Genomic DNA, 17,165 nt, shown 5'->3' with positions numbered 1-17,165 from the left:
GCCTTAAACATGTCTATTTACACGTGCTTGACAGACCAATAAGACAGGCACATGTGATGAAGATATCCATTGTAACAAGCATCACATTCGCAAACTTGCTTAGTCCAATTAAGGGAGCCTACTGTAGTAGACCTAGGTACAAGGCAGGGAGTACCCTTATGTGGAAGTATTTGAGATGCTGCTTTGGGGTATGATGTGATGTGGTCCTAAAAATTGAAATGTGTAACATGCCCAGCAGTAAGGCTGACATGTTAAATGAAACCTGTAAAGCCAGCAATAGTTGGCACCCAAACACCGTATATCTTGCTTAATTCACATACAGTACCATATTGCTATGCAGGCTTTGTGAAACAGAGCATTCTCTGAACACTGAAAAAAAATATTTCTGGAAAAAAAAATTAAAACAAAGTTTAATTAGCTTTTAAATGACAAAACTGACACTAAGCAATAGTGTATAATACAAAATTGAATTTGAAAGGAACTTGGCTATGTCAGTCCTGCTGCACTCTTCTGTAAACACCTTGGCTGTTTCAAAGTGTCCTGCAAGCTACATGGCTTTTGGCCTTTTACCTAACCATTTGCATTGCAAAAGTAAGAGACTTAATGGATATTTTGATGGACACCTGTGGTGAAGTAGGTCCACAGCTCAAATCAAAAAGGCCACTTTTTAAATAAATTGTCACCACACTCGCAGCTTAGAGAGGGGGCGTGGTATATGTGGCCAAAGCTGTTCCCAGGTGAATTTGTGATGCGGGCGGTCCTCGCTTAAGTGCACAGGTGAGGAGTCGTCCACATCTGTAATGGATGCTGGCAACTGCTAATTGCCACACCTGATACACGTCAACGTAATAAATTTAGAAGCGTGGGGGTGAGGGGAGAGAAAAAAAAAACGAACAGAGGTTGAGAAGGCAGGAAGTAGGGAGGAGGAAGCCGGTGCATGAGCGAGCGGAGGTGCTCATAGTTGAGAACACCTGCAGCTGAACAGTGAGCTTGGGTGTTTGGCCGGCACCCCGGTAGTGGTCGCTCCCACTGAGCATTATTGAGGAGCGGGAGTGCCCAGAAGGAGGATGGCTCGCTGCATAAGGCCAGGAAGGCAGCGGGAGTCGGGACTTGGGATGTGAAAGCCCCAGCGTGAGTGCCGTGGTTGCTGGGGATCCCAAGTCATGGTCAGGTGAAGCCCACCGGAGCCAGGGATTGGCGAGGCAAACATACCAGCGGTAGAAGGCAGAAAGAAGGTCAGCTGCAGGTAGGATGGCTTCCCTGGTGCATAGCCTGCACGGGAGAAGCATGGGAGTCACCAGTAGAAAAACACCGGGCTTTGTTTTTAAAAGACTGCTTCCAGCCATTGTTTTAACCTCGTTTTTAAAAAGGATTTTTTTTTTTTGTTCTTTTGGATTTTAACCTCTGCCTATCACTCGTTTTTATGGATTATTTATTTATGGAACTTTAAAGCACTGCACTATTTATTTGAACACTTTTAAAGTTTTTGAAGATTTTAAATGAAAGCACTTGGCACTTGCTTCATTGTTTGTGCCTCACTGTCCAGCTCATCGGTAACATTACAGGCGGTGTCGGGTTCAGAGCTCCCAGAAGCAAGACAGGGGCATGGAGCAGAACCCACATCGTCACAACACCTTAAACAGATTGCAGAAATGACAAAATTTTACAAAATGACAATCAGTATATATACTATATTGCCTCTTAGTCCAGATATGAGACCCATGTTCCTCTGTGTTTATTGCGTATTAAGGTTGAAGCGCTTGGGCACTGACCTGTCATAAATATTGGTAGGAGGGGGCAAAATAGTATAGGATACAACATAGGTAATAATCTAGCAACAACAACAATAATATTAATCCTTAAAGTTGCTTTGCATAAGGGAGAAAGATAAAGTAAAGTTAAATAACCAACACAGCAGCACAACTGCAGTGGTTGACTTTAAAATACATTGTTAGATTTAGTTCCAATTGTGAGGAATTCTTAAATGGGCTTTTAACTTGCATTAAAGCTCCACAAATATCATCCTCTGATGTTCACGATCATCATTAATGACTTTATACTCTTCATTTTGTATAGTTTCATTTTTATAATTGCGACTTTCCTCTAGTACTGTTTCAGTATTTTTTATAACTTTTAAAAGGTAGTACTGTATATAAATTAAACACTTTATTATTTCATAATAAAAAAAGTTGCATGTCAATGCTGCATTTACCAAAACTATACCTGAGGTAACTGGTTGTCTCACTCCCCTGTCAGTCAAGTGTGACGGTGTGAGTGGCTTGACATTTTTGGGTGGATTAGCTTGGCTAAATGACCCCTGGAGCAGGGGTCTTCTTTCACCCGTCTATGAATTTTATGCATATCAGGTAATGAAAGAAAAAAACAATGTGTAAATATCTGTGGAGTGCAGGTTGCAGATTTATTGTTGTGAGATTCTTTTTTAGTGTAGTGATGCACATATATTTTGTATAAGATTGAAGGTTTTTTTTTGTTATTTTATTTGCCTTTTATAGTGACTTGGCAAAGCATATGCTCTCCTTATCTGTTAAAATGAGGCAGAGTACATAAACTTTGCTATTCTAAGGTAGATGCTCATCATGGTTTCTGTATTTGCTTTAAATCTAAAGGGATGAAGATGCCCCAGCTAAAATCCCAGATGAAAGTGCTGTGAAGCCAGAGGGATGGCTGGATGATGAGCCAGAATATGTGTCTGATCCTGATGCATTGAAGCCTGAAGATTGGTAATGATTTTTTTTTTTTTTAAATTAACACTACAGCAGTCATTTTGTGAATGTATTGGTAAAAGTCATGGTGGCCTCAGATAAGCATATGTATCTTCAGTGGAGTGTGAACCTATTTCAAACAATTGTAAACCTTGAAGCAACTTTTTTTCTCCATTCTTTTCTAATATTTGGATGACTTATCTATTTAGGGATGAAGAGATGGATGGAGAATGGGAAGCTCCTCAGATTGCTAACCCAAAGTGTGAAACTGCTCCAGGCTGTGGCTTCTGGGAACGTCCTATGATTGACAATCCCAACTACAAGGGCAAGTGGAAGGCACCTATGATTGACAACCCCAACTATCAGGTAAATGTTATTAGCTTTGTACTGGAAAGATCTATCCAGTCCATTGTTTGCAGAGAGTATTTGAATTAATACCTGAGATTATTGCGTGTTATTAAAGGTATTGCTATTGTGCACTGTGTTTTTTTTTTCTTCTTCTTCAGTACTACTAAAGTCCTTCATAGGTTGGGTCAGGACTTTTATATCTCTGTACATGACATTAAAGTAGGCCACTTGCTAAAGAAATGGTTGTGTTAACAATTTTAGACCCTGTCTAATGTGTTCTATTTAGTTGCAGTGACATTAATAGACTTGTGTTTTAGAGATCTCAAAGGTGATCACATTCTGGCTCTCTTACAGGGAGGGATTTATCCTATTGAGTTTCAGTAAGGAAAATGGATATTCTTTTGATGTTTTTTATTTTGTCTCCTTAACTGCAGTTTTTTCCATGTTCAGTTACTTTTGTATGTGACTCTTCAGTCCTTTATTATTGTGTATTTAATGTTTGTTTCTTGCCTTTTGTTGAGTGCATAAACAGGAGCATTCTCACTTCAGGCAACAGCTACTACACATACTTGTGATTTGCTTTAAAAAATAAATAAATGCTGTAAATAATGATTATAATAGTAAATCCCAGGCATTTCCTAGATAGATAATAGATAACCCTAGTGAAATTAGCTTCTTGTTTGGTTTTTAGTTTATATTTATCACTTTTTATTTTTTAGAGAGCTGATTTTGTATGGTTTTCTTTTAATTGCTTTGTAATCTTTGTTGTTTTATTTAGGGAGTATGGAAGCCAAGAAAAATTCCAAATCCAGACTACTTTGAGGACCTACATCCTTTCCGAATGACCACATTCAGTGCTTTGGGTTTAGAGCTGTGGTCCATGTCGTCTGATATCTTCTTTGACAACTTCATAATTTGCTCTGACCGAGCTGTGGCAGAACAGTGGGCTAATGACGGATGGGGTTTGAAGAGGGCAGCAGAGGGTGCAGCAGAGGTAATTTATTTGTAGATTGTAGGTATTTGAGGGAATGTGCACTGATCGGCCACAACATTAAAATCCGTGACAAGTGAACTGAATAATATTATATTATTATAGTGGCACCTGTTCCAAATTGTGATGGGTTGACAGCTGGGTAAGATCAACTCTAAAACAGCAGGTCTTGAGAGGTGTTCCCAGTATGCAGTAGTTATTAACTACCAAAGTGGTCCAAGGAAGGACAACCAGTGACAGGATCATGGGTACTCAAGGCACATTGATGCTCATGTGGAGCAAAGGTTGGCCCGTCTAAACTACTTTGCACAAATGTTTGAAAATTTTATGCTGGCCATTTGTAAAAGGTGTCAGAACACACCGTGCATTGCGGCTTGCTGTGCACATGCAGATCGGTCCAAGTGCCAGTCCTGAGATCTGTCCACTGCCAAAAGCACCTACATTGAGCATATGAGCATTATAACTGGACCATGGAGCTTTTGAGAAAGATAGCCAGGTCTTATGAATCACGTTTTCTATTAAATCATGTAGATATCGAGGTACATGTGCTTCATTTACCTGGGGAAGAGATGGCAGCCTGATGCTCTATGTGGAAAAAGGCAAACTGGCAGAGGCAGTGTTATGCACTGGGCAAAGTTCTGCTGGAAAACCTTGGGTTGTAGCATTTATATGGATGTTACTTTGACACGTACCACCTACCTAAAATTCTTCATTACACCTGATTGTTGTTTCCTCTTTCAGCAGGGTAGTGCGCCCTGCCATACTGCAAAATTGTTCAGGAATGGTTTGAGGAACATGACAAAGAATTCAAGGTGTTGACTTAGCCTCCAGATTCCCCAGATCTCAATCTGATTGAGCATCTTTGAGATGTTCTGGAAAAACTAGCCTGATCCATGGAGGCCCCACCTTCTAAAGTAGAGGTCTTTAAAAAGGGTCTGCTGCTAAAGTTTTGGTGCCAGATACTACAGGACACATTTAAAGGTCTTGTGTAGTCTGTCTTGACGGGTATGAACTGTTTTGGTGGCATGAGTGGGTCTATACAATATGAGGCAGATGGTTTTAATGTTGTGGCTGATTGGTGTATGTAGTAGGTTTTCTTTTTATGTACTTAACTGTATTTTAATTTTTAAATTTGTTTTTTACAGTTTCTTTTTAAATTAAAATTGACATATAGCTTTCTTTGCAATATCAAAATTACATATTTCAGATTTAAAAAAGGAATAGTCATTAAAGTTTACCATAATAAATGTGGGTATAGACAAAGTATTTTTGTTCAAACAACGATCCATTTTGACATTCTTTTTCTGTATTAGAGAAATAACTGATATCAACATGACTGTGTCAGTTTTTCTTTAAAAACAGTTACTGAAAGTAGTCATTCATGTAATATAAAGATTTCAGATTTTGTTTAGTCCATTTTGCTATGTGAGGGAGGAAGTGCTTTTCTTTTTTCACTCTTTGGATACCAGTGTATAGTTTTGCTAAGCTGCTCAAATGAAAATTAAGTACACTCTAAGATTTTTGTTTATTGCTCTTATTGCAATACACTATTGCTTCTTTGTATAGTTGATTATCCACTGATGTGATTAGAGCATAAAATTAGCCAGCCGTGTGTGTGTGTGTGTGTGTGTGTGTGTGTGTGTGTGTGTGTGTGTATGTAATACACATACATACACACACAAATCCTTCCCTGGTGTGTTGATTCAGAATCCATGTTTGATCTTTTTCAAGGCTCACCAATTTATTTTGGTTATTTTTTGCAGCCTGGAATAGTAGGACAAATGATGACTGCGGCTGAAGAAAGACCTTGGCTGTGGTTGGTCTACGTTCTCACTGTTGGTTTGCCGGTCTTCCTTATAATTGTGTTTTGCTGTACTGGAAAGGTGAGAGATTTGTTTATAAATATGACTAGAAAACACTTGGATTCTCAGTGTTTTGTTTTCTTCTTAAGCCATTAATTGTCCGTTTAAATTTAGTTACAACTAGAAACCAACTAAGACCAAAGAAAATGAACCCACCCTTATTAAGTGGAACCATGTCCATTTTCCCTGTTTTTGAGTCACAGCAGCAATGTGTTCAGCTGCACAAACAATGCTTCTTCTTGGGGAACTTCCAGATGTTCCTAGGACAGCTGAGAGATCTAATACACTGGTGTATGTTTGGAATGTTTTTCCCCACCCTGTGCAACTGCTGTGGAAGGCAATCGGGGTTATCCTCACTACAGCTGTATCCTCTCAATTTAAAATTATTCCTAGGAGGAATGACATGGGAGTAGAGGTTCACCTATATCATTCAGCTCCATTTGAATTCAAAATATGCTTAAGGTTTTATCTACATAATATTGAACTGTTAAATCTGGCATCTGAAGTACAAGTTGCATTGAAATCTGCATAGCTTCTGCACTGTATCTTTGTAATTTAAAATATGCAATAGTGGACAAGAGTTTTGGCAGTCAACACAGATGTTGTCTTTTGTAAAATTTATGGATTCAGTTTTTGTTGTAGCAATTCACATTGTTTTTATATTGTGCAGAGTGATCAGATGCATATTAATTCATTGCAAAGAGCTTTATTAGCATAAAAAAATTTACTTTATCACAAAAACACATTTCACTTATTTTGGCTCTGGTACAAAATGATCAGCAAATGGCGTCCAGCAGGCAACAGGCCATCTCCTCCTAAGGATTCAGCTACAGAATCGTGTTGCCACCAGTGCAGAGGTTGCTCAGTATTGGCAACAGGTGGGTGTGAGTGCATCTGCATACACAGTAAGGCAAAGACTTTTGGACAGCGGCCTTGTGTCAAGGAGGGCAGCAAAGAAGCCACATCTTTCCAAGATAAACATTAAGGACAAACTGAAATTCTGCAGAAATGAACAGTAGAAGACTGGTGCAAAGTTATTTTTTTTTTTTTAGAGGATTTCCTACTCCTCACTGTTGTGACATCTGGAAAATCAGTTGTGCAGAGAAGGAAAAGGTGAGTCCTGTGTCGTGCCTACAGTGAAGCATTCCTGATACAATCCATGTGTGGAGTTGCTTTTTAGCCAAGGGATTCGCCCCACTCAATTCTGCTCAAGAACATTGCCATAAATAAAGAATGGTATTAAAACATACTCCAAGAGCAACTCCGCCCAACAGTCCAGGCTCAGTTTGGTGATGATCTGTGAATTTTCCAGCATGATGTAGCACCATGTCACAAGACAAAGGTGATAACGAAGTGGCTCGGAGATCATAACGTTGAAAGTTTGGACCCCATGGTCAGGAAACTCCCCTGCTCTTAATCTTATTGAAACCTGTGGTCAGTTCTCAAAAAGCACATGGATAAGCAGAAGCCCACAAATTAGGATCAACTCCAAGCACTAAAAAGGAAAGACTTGATCACCATCAGTCAGGATTTGGCCCAGAAGCTGATATACAGCATGGCAGAGCGAATTGCAGAAGTTATAAAGAAGGGTCAACACTGTAAATATTAACTCTTTACATAAATTTGATGTATTTGCCAATACAAGCCTTTGAAACTTATGAAATGTATATAATTCATCTTCAGTATACCATAGAAACATAAAAAAAAATCTGTCAGCAGGAAATTTTTCAAAACACATTTGTGTCCCTACCAAAATGTTAGGCCACCTCTGTATGTATATAAATAGAACAGAAGATTTTGCGTGTCTTATGTCTACTGTGTAAAGAGAGAAACACATCTCTAGTGGTGTTCTTTAGTTTTTAAAAAAAAACAAAAAAAAAAAAAACTGTCAAGTACTGAAAGCAGGCAAACATGTATTGTCAGTTTGAAGTTGACATTCTCTTTCTTTTGGCAGATGCACAATTATTAATGGGTGCATTAAAAAAAAAAAATTCATCCTGCGTTTATCATTATGTGTATTAGTTTATTTTAGTTGTGCACTCTGTCCTCTGCAGTCCTGCAGGTATGCAGTTTGGTTTTAAAGGCTGCAGCGATGTCACTTTGGCTTGCTAACATTAAACCTTTAAAATTAAAAAAAAAAAAAAACTTTTTATCGAAAGTCTTAAAAATAGTAATCTGTATATGTGAAACTGGAAAGTAACACATTATTTTACAATTTACATTAAGCTGGAGTCTGTACATTTTTACCAATTCCAACTCCAGTTCCCCAGTAATTGCTCCCCACTTTGACTCCACAGCCCAGATTTAACCCTTTTTGAGGTCCTTTAAGTACATGTTTAGTGCTGACTTTTCCATGCCAGGAAATTGCATAGTGAGAAAAATGCAAACATACTGATTTTTTTTTTTATTATAATATTCTCCATTTCATTGTTTCACAATTTTGTTTTTAACAAGTCTCTACACATAACCAAAAATTAGTCTCAGTTTAGACCTAAACATAAGTCACATACACATTTTTCCAAAATGGAAACCAGTGGTTCATGGTTTTAGCTGATTAACTAGAGACCAAAAGAAATTATTTGTCAGTTTAAGTTTACTTTTAAGTCTAAAAACGTACAGTTTTAGTTTAAGCAATGTTTAGTTTTAATTTTAGCTGTGATGTAAACTAGCATTTCCTTCTAGACCCGAGCATTTAAGAATATATTCCAAAAATGTATTTTAGAAAAAACCATCAGACGCAGAATACAAGAAAACGGATGCCCCACAACCAGATGTAAATGATGAGGATTCCAAGGAAGATAAGAATGATGAAGATGAGGAGAATGATGAGGAGAAAGATCCAAATAACATGGGTAAAAATGGAAAAAAAAATTCTAGTTTGATAGCAAATTTACTATTGTTAAAATCAGAGATGTACTACCTGTGCCACTTGTGCCTACAATTTTTAGGCACTGTAGTATGCTGGGCAGATGTGTGTCATTTACTACTGCAGCCTAGTGAATGATTTCTTTAATGTTGTTGCATGTAAGAATGAAATATATTACCAGTTTAGAGATCATTTCATTAAATGTGTAAAGGACATGGTGTACTAAATGGTACTTAATGCTTGGTACATAGTGCAGTACAGGTCATTGCAGTATTAGTATTGAGTATTAAACTTCATTAAGCCTCTATACCTGTCCCTGCATTCACTGATGGAGGCAAGATTTGTTATACAGTGTCATATAGGAGTTTTTTCCTAGCAGCATTTCTGCATAAAAGAGGCAGGCAGGGATTTAAGGCTTTGGACTTAAGACCCTGAGGTTGTGGGTTTGAATCGAATCCCACCATTGACACTGTGTGACCCTGAGCAAGTCACTTCACCCACCTGCGCTCGAAGAGGGGGAGGGGAGAAAACAAAAGAAATGTAACCAATTTTATCTCAAACGTAAGTCGCTTTGCATAAAAACAATTGGCCAAATAAATACATGTAAATGTAAAACATTTAGTGGTCTTAGTTTATGTTCAGATTTAAATACAAATCCTTAATAACATGCTTCAGATTAGTGTGTGTATATGTACATGTGTTGCAACACGAGGGAAACCAAGACGATATTAGGCACGTGGTTTTAATGTTGTGGCTGATTGTATGTAGTAGTTTTCCCATTTATAATACTGAAAATAGAGTACACTGTATTTCAGTTCATTTTTATAATTTGTTTATAGTTGTTTCTTTTTAAACTGTTCATTACTTAACTGGTATATCAAAAATATTTTCAGATTTAAAAATATATATACATTACAGTTACCATGATACATGAGTATAGACAGTGTTATTTATAAACCTTTGGCCCAATTTTGACATTTTGTGCCCATTTGGTCTATCAACATGAGTTTGCCCAGTGCCAGTTTGTTTTTCTTTAAAAACAGTTACTGAAAAATAGTCATTCATGGAATGTAAAGATTTCAGAATTAGTGTAGTCCATTTAGCTATCTGATGAGGGAAGCAGTGCTTTTTTTCCTCTTTGGATACCACTATACAGTTTTGCTCAATTAATCAAATAAAAACTAAGTACATCCTAAGATTTATATTTACGGCTCTTATAATGTAAAACACTGTTGATTCTATGTATAGTTGATTATCCACTAATGTGATTAGAGCATAAAATCAGCCAGGCTATTGTATACACTTTCTATCTCTCTTAATAGATAAAGGACACCTGTGAGGTCCTGTGTTCTTCTTTTTTTTTTTTTTTATTTATTTAATGACCACTTAGGTCTGCTGATGAAGGGTGTCTGGTGATGCCAAGTCTGTGTGACATCCAATCTCAATCCAGCTTCTAGCTGGTGGAACAGTCTGCCCACCTCCATTTGAAATTCTGAATAACTTGGTGTGATTTAAGAAGCATTTAAAACTCTCTAGTTTGGCAAATTTTCTGTCATGCTAATATTAGATGTTAGGTTTTAAAATTCAGAAAGTATAATTGTGTATATTCTGTGTTCTTCACTTGTGGTGATTAATTTTGTAACCTTGTCCTGTCTCGTGTTCCCAAACAGTCCCTGAGACTGGTGTTTCCTCAATGATGTTGGCCTGTAAAGTACATTTAAATTGAGCTTATTTTAATATAGAAGTTCTTCAGAGAGACTCTTCAACCTAAGATATCGAAGTAGTAAAAACACCAGTTAATACTTTGTATCTGTGGCAGGTTCTGTTTCATTTATCTGATGGCTTGTGATTTTAGAGGTTGATTGATTTTCATTTGCTGTAGTCAGTAAAGAAATTAATTTTATGGGAGCCTGTCCAGGTGTTTGTACCTTGTGCCCAGTGATTGCTGGCATAAGCTTCAGCTGGCCAGTAACCCTACCCTGCGTACATGGGTTAGAAAAATGGATAGATGGATGCGTGTTTTTAATGCTTTATTTAACAATTAAGGATACTGGATTATGTTAAGAGGTGATTGGGGATTGATGGTCTGAAACACAACATGCTTCATCACTTTGAGGTAATAGGGGTTTGTGGATGGAAAAAAGGCAGATTGCTGGATTGCCTGATGTCATTCCACCCCTATTTTTGTATAATTATGTAACATGAAGTAGAGTGCAGGTAGGGAAGAGGGTACACTGAATGGTGTAAAATATGTGAGAATAGCCTTCTTAACAATTCTTGAAAGCTTCAACAAAGTTAATTCAGTGAATGTCAGAATTTTTTAACACATTGGTAGAAATATAGTGTGGTAAAAACAAAATATATTGGGAATTTGAGTAGACTGCATTTTTGTGTAGCTGAATGTAAAAATACTATTTTATTAACTTGCATTCCAAGTAAGTGGCAAATGTTGAGTCATGTTTTCTAATGGTCTTTTTCTGATTAATTATTCCTAATATCTTTCAGCTGTAAATCATTTTCTTCGTCTTTATGGCTGTTTTAGGGTGCATCTTGGATTTCATCCTGTTTGAGTAACGTATTCATACACACACACAGACACACTGTATTTTGACTTTATATTAATTTTGTTTTGGTAGCTGAGGATAATCAGAAGAATGAAGAAGAGCAGGAGGAGGAGAAGGAAGAAGAGGAAGAAGAAGAAGAGAGTCCTGGTAACAAAAGCCAGGAAGAAGATATGGAAACTGAAGATATCAGTAGCAGAACAGATGAGGTAAATCACAGTCTCTTAGCAATTTATTTTGGCCAAGAAAAGAGTCTTAAGATAAAGAATAATTGAACACGGACAATGTAGCTCAATGCTTTTTTTTTTTTTTTACTTTTGTTGTCTATAGAAAAAAGATGATGACGTTATAAGAAGATCTCCAAGAAGCACCAAGCCAAGGAAAGACTGAGCTAATAGCACATGGCAGCTCTGGTGATAAGCGGTCCATCACAACATCGCTGAACTGTTAAATATGGCATCAAGCACACGTTTTGAAAAGCAAACTTGCAAGTGGGAAAGAACTTGGCTCTGAATGGAATCCCCCTGCAGTTTTTAAGCTTTATTTTTAGGATACTTTATGTGAAAGTTCAGTTTTTTTTTTGTTTTTTTTGATCCCATTACAGAAGGTTTTTTTTTATTATTTTTTATTATTATTTTTATTTTGTTTATGAATAGTAGAATGGGCAGGTGGCACTTGGTATTCCCGAATGCTCCAGATACTTGAAATAGAAAGGCAGCACAGCTTATTCCAAAATGATTGTTTTATCTGTAGCCTCAGCATGTGGCATATTGGGGTGCTGGAGCATTTGACTGCCAGCCTCTTTTGAGTCATTCCTTTTGTCTTGTCGGTTACGTTTGCCTTGCCAGTGATCTTTTTAGTTTTTATTGTGTATCACATATTATGGCTTCTGGTTAGAGAAGGATGTGCTGTGGTAAAATAGATCAGAGGTTTTCAGTAAGCAATGGCTATATTGTTGGGAAGACATTTGTGGTTTTTCACTATCCCTTCCTCACCCAAAACCCTCTAGATTTTGTACAGATGTTAGACAAGAAAAACAGTTTTACCTTTTCATTATAAAAAAGAAATATCCAATCCAACAATGAAGTAGCTTATCTGTGGGAATATTTTGAGTAAGTATCAAACCAAGGAAAAGTGATTGGCTCTTGTACACAACATGTGTGTCTAAAGATGCAATATTTTTTCCTTTGCCGCATCTCAACTACCATTGTGCTCTCTGATCTCACCCCCCACCCTTGTTTAAGATAGTAACTGATTCTGTGCATTTCTGTATGGAAATACTTTAAAATATTTAACTGTATAAACGTGTTTACTCCTTGACAGAGGTTGTAGCATCCTGTTTCTTAGACTGCTTTGCCTAAAGGATGGCTTTCTTTCTATCAGACCCTCATGCTACCATTGCACAAAGTGAGCTGAATACAACACTGCCTGAATACAGAGGCGCCGATTACCACGGAGTATTCATTTGTAATAGTCTTCCTTTGTTCTGACACTCCATTCACAAGCATGTGTTCAGTTTCCCCTCCTTGCTTATCATTCAGTCTGCAGTGTTACCATTGCGTCTGTTCATCTTGAATGAAGGGTTTTGTCTGGAGCTGTTCCAGGCTGTTGCTTGTTGGCTTCCTGGTGTCACGTGTAGCTTCTTGTCCTTTTTAATGTTCAGAAGTTATACTACTTGGTCACTGAGGGCAAAGAAAGAGGGATCTTTGTTTGAGCCCGGTTGTTAATAGTAAGCATGCTCCCAAAAATATTGTGCATTTGGGCATGTCTACTATTGTGTAAAACAGCCAGAGCTCAGAAACCACACTAGAGTATTTAATAACAAAATATAGTCCTCTTACATGCATTAAGAAAAAGTCTAGAAACGCTAACATAAATGCTGAGCAAGTGTGCTGCTCTTGCAGTTAAATTATTCATATAATTGCATTCACTAGTAGTGAGGCTTTTCTGAAGCGTGAATAACAGGTTTCAATAGTTTTGCAAGATGAATGACACGTTTTCTTACCTACAATTTTGTATTTATATACCATAAGGGGATATGGTTAGTGTTAGCAAATTAGATGACATCAAGAAGACCAATACTACTGTGTCAACCTGCGATTGCATTGTTTCTGGGTGGAAATACTTGTTATTGAGAAATAAAATCAATAGCAATGATCTGGGCATCTGTTGTTTGCATCCTAATTAAAACTGGAAAATATTCACACTCGGCTGTGGAAACCGACATTTCCTGTGGGGTTGATGTTAGGGGTTTGGTGAGAATTAAACACAAAAAAAAAAAAAAGCAAATGGCTGTAATGCTAACATGGTGGATGTCCTCTCTTAAGTTCAAAGTAAAAACATATCCATGCTGTGGAGAGAAGAAACGTTTTGAAAATCCTGTAACAGCACTCTTACCACTCTGGTTCTTAAAATTATTAGTAATATGAAGATCAAAATGACAACTGTGGATGGATTCTAATTTTCCTTGTTTTACAATAAAAAGTTAAGCTAACAAGATTTGAAGAAGGCCTTTTAAGGAGTTCATGTTCAAGAAATACTCAAAGGTGGAGAGCAGAAAAATATGATGGTGATCCCCGGACAGAGAGTTGTCTTTGAGTTGTGAAGATGTGCCAGCCCACCTGCCTTGTTAGACTGATCACCCATATTTACTGCCCCAAATGCTTTTCATGCTGCAGCATGTCTTCTGCTTACAGTGGGTACTTGAACATGAAAAAGGATCTGACTCTTCCAAGTCCAGCAGTAGCTTGGAAACGTCTGCACAAAATGAAGAGGTTCAGAGGTGACCATCTGTGCACTCCGTTGGGGCTGGATATCCTCGAGTGTTTAAGGAGGTTAGTGAATGCACATAACAACCTTTGATGCATTTTTTTTTTTTTTATACACAAAGTCACTGCACAGTAGGGAGATTTCTATGGAGTAGAAAATATCAATACCTGTATTTCGTTGTGCTGTGAAAAAATATTTGCCCCCTTCCTGGTCTCATTTTTTTTGCATGTTTATCACACTTAACAAATTTAAATATTAGACAAAGATAAGCAAAGTAAACACAATGTAGTTTTTAAGTGATTTTATTTATTGAGGAAAAAAAACTATCCAAATCTGCATGGTCCTATTTGAAGGAATAATTGTCCTCCTTGTTAGATCAAGATGTCACAGTGGTTAATCACAATTTTTGGAATTCAATTTCACTAGCCACACTCGGGCCTGATTACTGCTAGACCTGTTGAATCAAGCGATCACCTAAATAGAACCTGTAGGCCATCATGCCACGATCTAAAGAAATTCAGGAAAAGATGAGAAACAAAGTAATTGACATCTATCAGCCTGGAAAAGGTTAGAAAGCCACTGTGAGAGCCATTATCCACAAATGGAGGAAAAATGGAACAGCGGTGAACCTTACCAGGAGTGGCCAAGCTACGTAAATTACCTCAAGAGTGCAGCGATGACTCATTCCATGAGGTCACAGAAGAATCCAGAACAACATCTGAAGTACTGCAGGCCTCTCTTGCCTCTGTTAAGGTCAGTGCTCATGACTCAACCATAAGAAAGAGACTGGGCAAAAATGGCATGCGTGGCAGAGTTCCAAGGCGAAAACCACTGCAGACCGACAAGAACATAAAGGTTTGTCTCACTTTTACCAAAAAAAACTTCTTGATGATCCCCAAGACTTTTGTGAAAATATTCTGTGGACTTATGAAACAAAAGTTGAGCTTTTTGGAAGATGTGTGTCCTGTTACATCTTGGCGTAAAAGTAACACAGCATTTTAGAAAAAGAACATTGTATATGGTGGTGGTAGCGTGATGGTTTGGGGCTGCTTTGCTGCTTCAGGACATGGACGACTTTCAGTGATTGATGGAACCATGAATTCTGCTCCCTACCAAAAAATCTGGATCAAGCTGAAGTGCACTTGGGTTCTGTAGCAGGACAATGATCCAAAACACACCACCAAGTCCACCTTTGAATGGCTTTAAAAAAAAAAAAAAGTTTTGGAGTGGCCTAGTCAAAGTCCAGACTTAAATCCAGTTGAGATGCTGTGGCGGTTTATACTCGGAAACCTTCCAGTGTGGCAAAATTGAAAATTTTGCAAAGTAGAGTGGCCAAAATTCCTCCACAATGATATGAAAGACTCATTGCCAGTTATCGCAAATGCTTGATTGCAGCTGTTGCCACTAAGGGTGGCAACTTGGTTTAGGGGGCTATTACTTTTTCACATAGGGCCATGTAGTTTTGGATAGTTATTTTCCTTAGTGAATCACTTAACCCAGGTAAACACAAAATGCAGTTATCTTTGTCTAATATTTAAATTTGTTTGATGATGTAACACATTAAAGTGTGACAAACATGCAAAAAAAAATGGTGTTGAGATGGTAGATTTGAATACACAATGGGAGAAATGGAACTCAAAAGAGCTTTTTACGAGAAGGACTGAAGAGTCACAGTGGACTTGTGGGCCATCAACATCCAAACAGAGTACAGAAGTCATTAAGAAAGCAGACAGAATATCCGGTTACAGAGCAGGATGTGGAGTACAAGTCAGAGGAGGTTATGCTGAAGCTGGTTAATAATAATAATACAATTTATTTATATAGTGCCATTCCTATGCTCACCTCACCTAAAGTACCGTATGCAGTTTTGGTCTGTGGCCTACAAAAAAAGACAGAGCTTGAGTTATGAGGAAAGATTAAAAGAGCTGAGCCTTTACAGCAGGGGTGTCGAACTCCAGGCCTGGAGGGCCACCGTGGCAGCAGGTTTTCATTCTGACCCTTTTCCTAATCATTGACCAGTTTTCACTGTTAATTAACTCCTCTTACCTTCATTTTAATAGCCCTGTTTTTAAGGATTTAGTCCTCTGAATTGATTTTGTTTCTTCATGAAATGGCAGCCAAACAGAAATGAGACGTGAAACGAGTCAACAGATGAGCAGCTAAACTGGGATTTCAAACTCCAACCAATTTCACTCCAACCAATCTATTAATGAGAAGCTGATTCCTGCTGTTAATTAATTAAGCCCGTTATTTAATTTTGTGGTCTGTCGCTGCTCATTCTGCCACAGCAGACATTTCCAAAACTGTTGATTTTTTTTTTTTGTTTGTCAAAATGTTTTGATGACCTGAGAGATCAACCTTACTGAGACCTTGACTTTTATTTATTTTCCGAAATTGTGTGATGGGCACAGGTGAGCTGGTCATGTGGCAGCTCGTTTTGTGTCTCATTATTGTTTGGTGGCTGATTAGAGGCGCCTGAATCAAGTTAATGAAAACTAAAGCAAAAGAAGTTAATTAGCAGCAGAAACTGGTCACTAATGAAGAAGATGGTTAGAATGAAAACCTGCAGCCACTGCGGCCCTCCAGGCCTGGAGTTTGACACCCGTACTTTACAGTTTAAGCAAAAGAAGATTAGACAACTGAATGGATAAGCAGGTGCACAGCTGTACTTAATGTGTTCAGTCAGCATATGCAAAAAGCCCAGTTTTCCCTTTGGGACAAATAAAGATATATATATATATATCTATCTATATATCTATATATATCTATATATATCTATATATATATATATATATATCTATATATATATCTATATATATATATATATATATCTATATATATATATCTATATATCTATCTATATATCTATCTATATATCTATATCTATCTTATATATATATATATATATCTATATATATCTTTATCTATATATATATATATATATATATATATATCTTTATATATATATATATATATATATATATATATATATATATATGAGAGAGAGAGAGAGAGAGATATATCCATCCATCCTCTTCCGCTTAT

The 17,165-nt window shown here is 37.4% G+C and overlaps 1 protein-coding gene across 2 annotated transcripts in view; it reads left to right on the top strand.

Moving 5' to 3' along the window:
* canx (calnexin) overlaps positions 1–13,514 on the top strand; it is a 38,469-nt gene extending 24,955 nt beyond the window's left edge. For both annotated transcript variants that reach the window (XM_039775916.1, XM_039775915.1), the window contains exons 9-15: positions 2,628–2,741; positions 2,933–3,089; positions 3,850–4,065; positions 5,826–5,945; positions 8,647–8,776; positions 11,427–11,560; positions 11,682–13,514. In XM_039775916.1, coding sequence (XP_039631850.1) covers positions 2,628–2,741; positions 2,933–3,089; positions 3,850–4,065; positions 5,826–5,945; positions 8,647–8,776; positions 11,427–11,560; positions 11,682–11,741 — 931 coding nt within the window. In that variant the 3' untranslated portion in view covers positions 11,742–13,514. The remainder of the gene's footprint in view (positions 1–2,627; positions 2,742–2,932; positions 3,090–3,849; positions 4,066–5,825; positions 5,946–8,646; positions 8,777–11,426; positions 11,561–11,681) is intronic.
* The last annotated feature ends 3,651 nt before the right edge of the window (positions 13,515–17,165 follow it).

This window comes from Polypterus senegalus, chromosome 13, assembly GCF_016835505.1.
Source record: "Polypterus senegalus isolate Bchr_013 chromosome 13, ASM1683550v1, whole genome shotgun sequence".
NCBI lineage: Eukaryota > Metazoa > Chordata > Cladistia > Polypteriformes > Polypteridae > Polypterus > Polypterus senegalus.
Note: the sequence above shows the minus strand (reverse complement) of the source record. Positions and strands in the feature narration are given on the sequence as shown.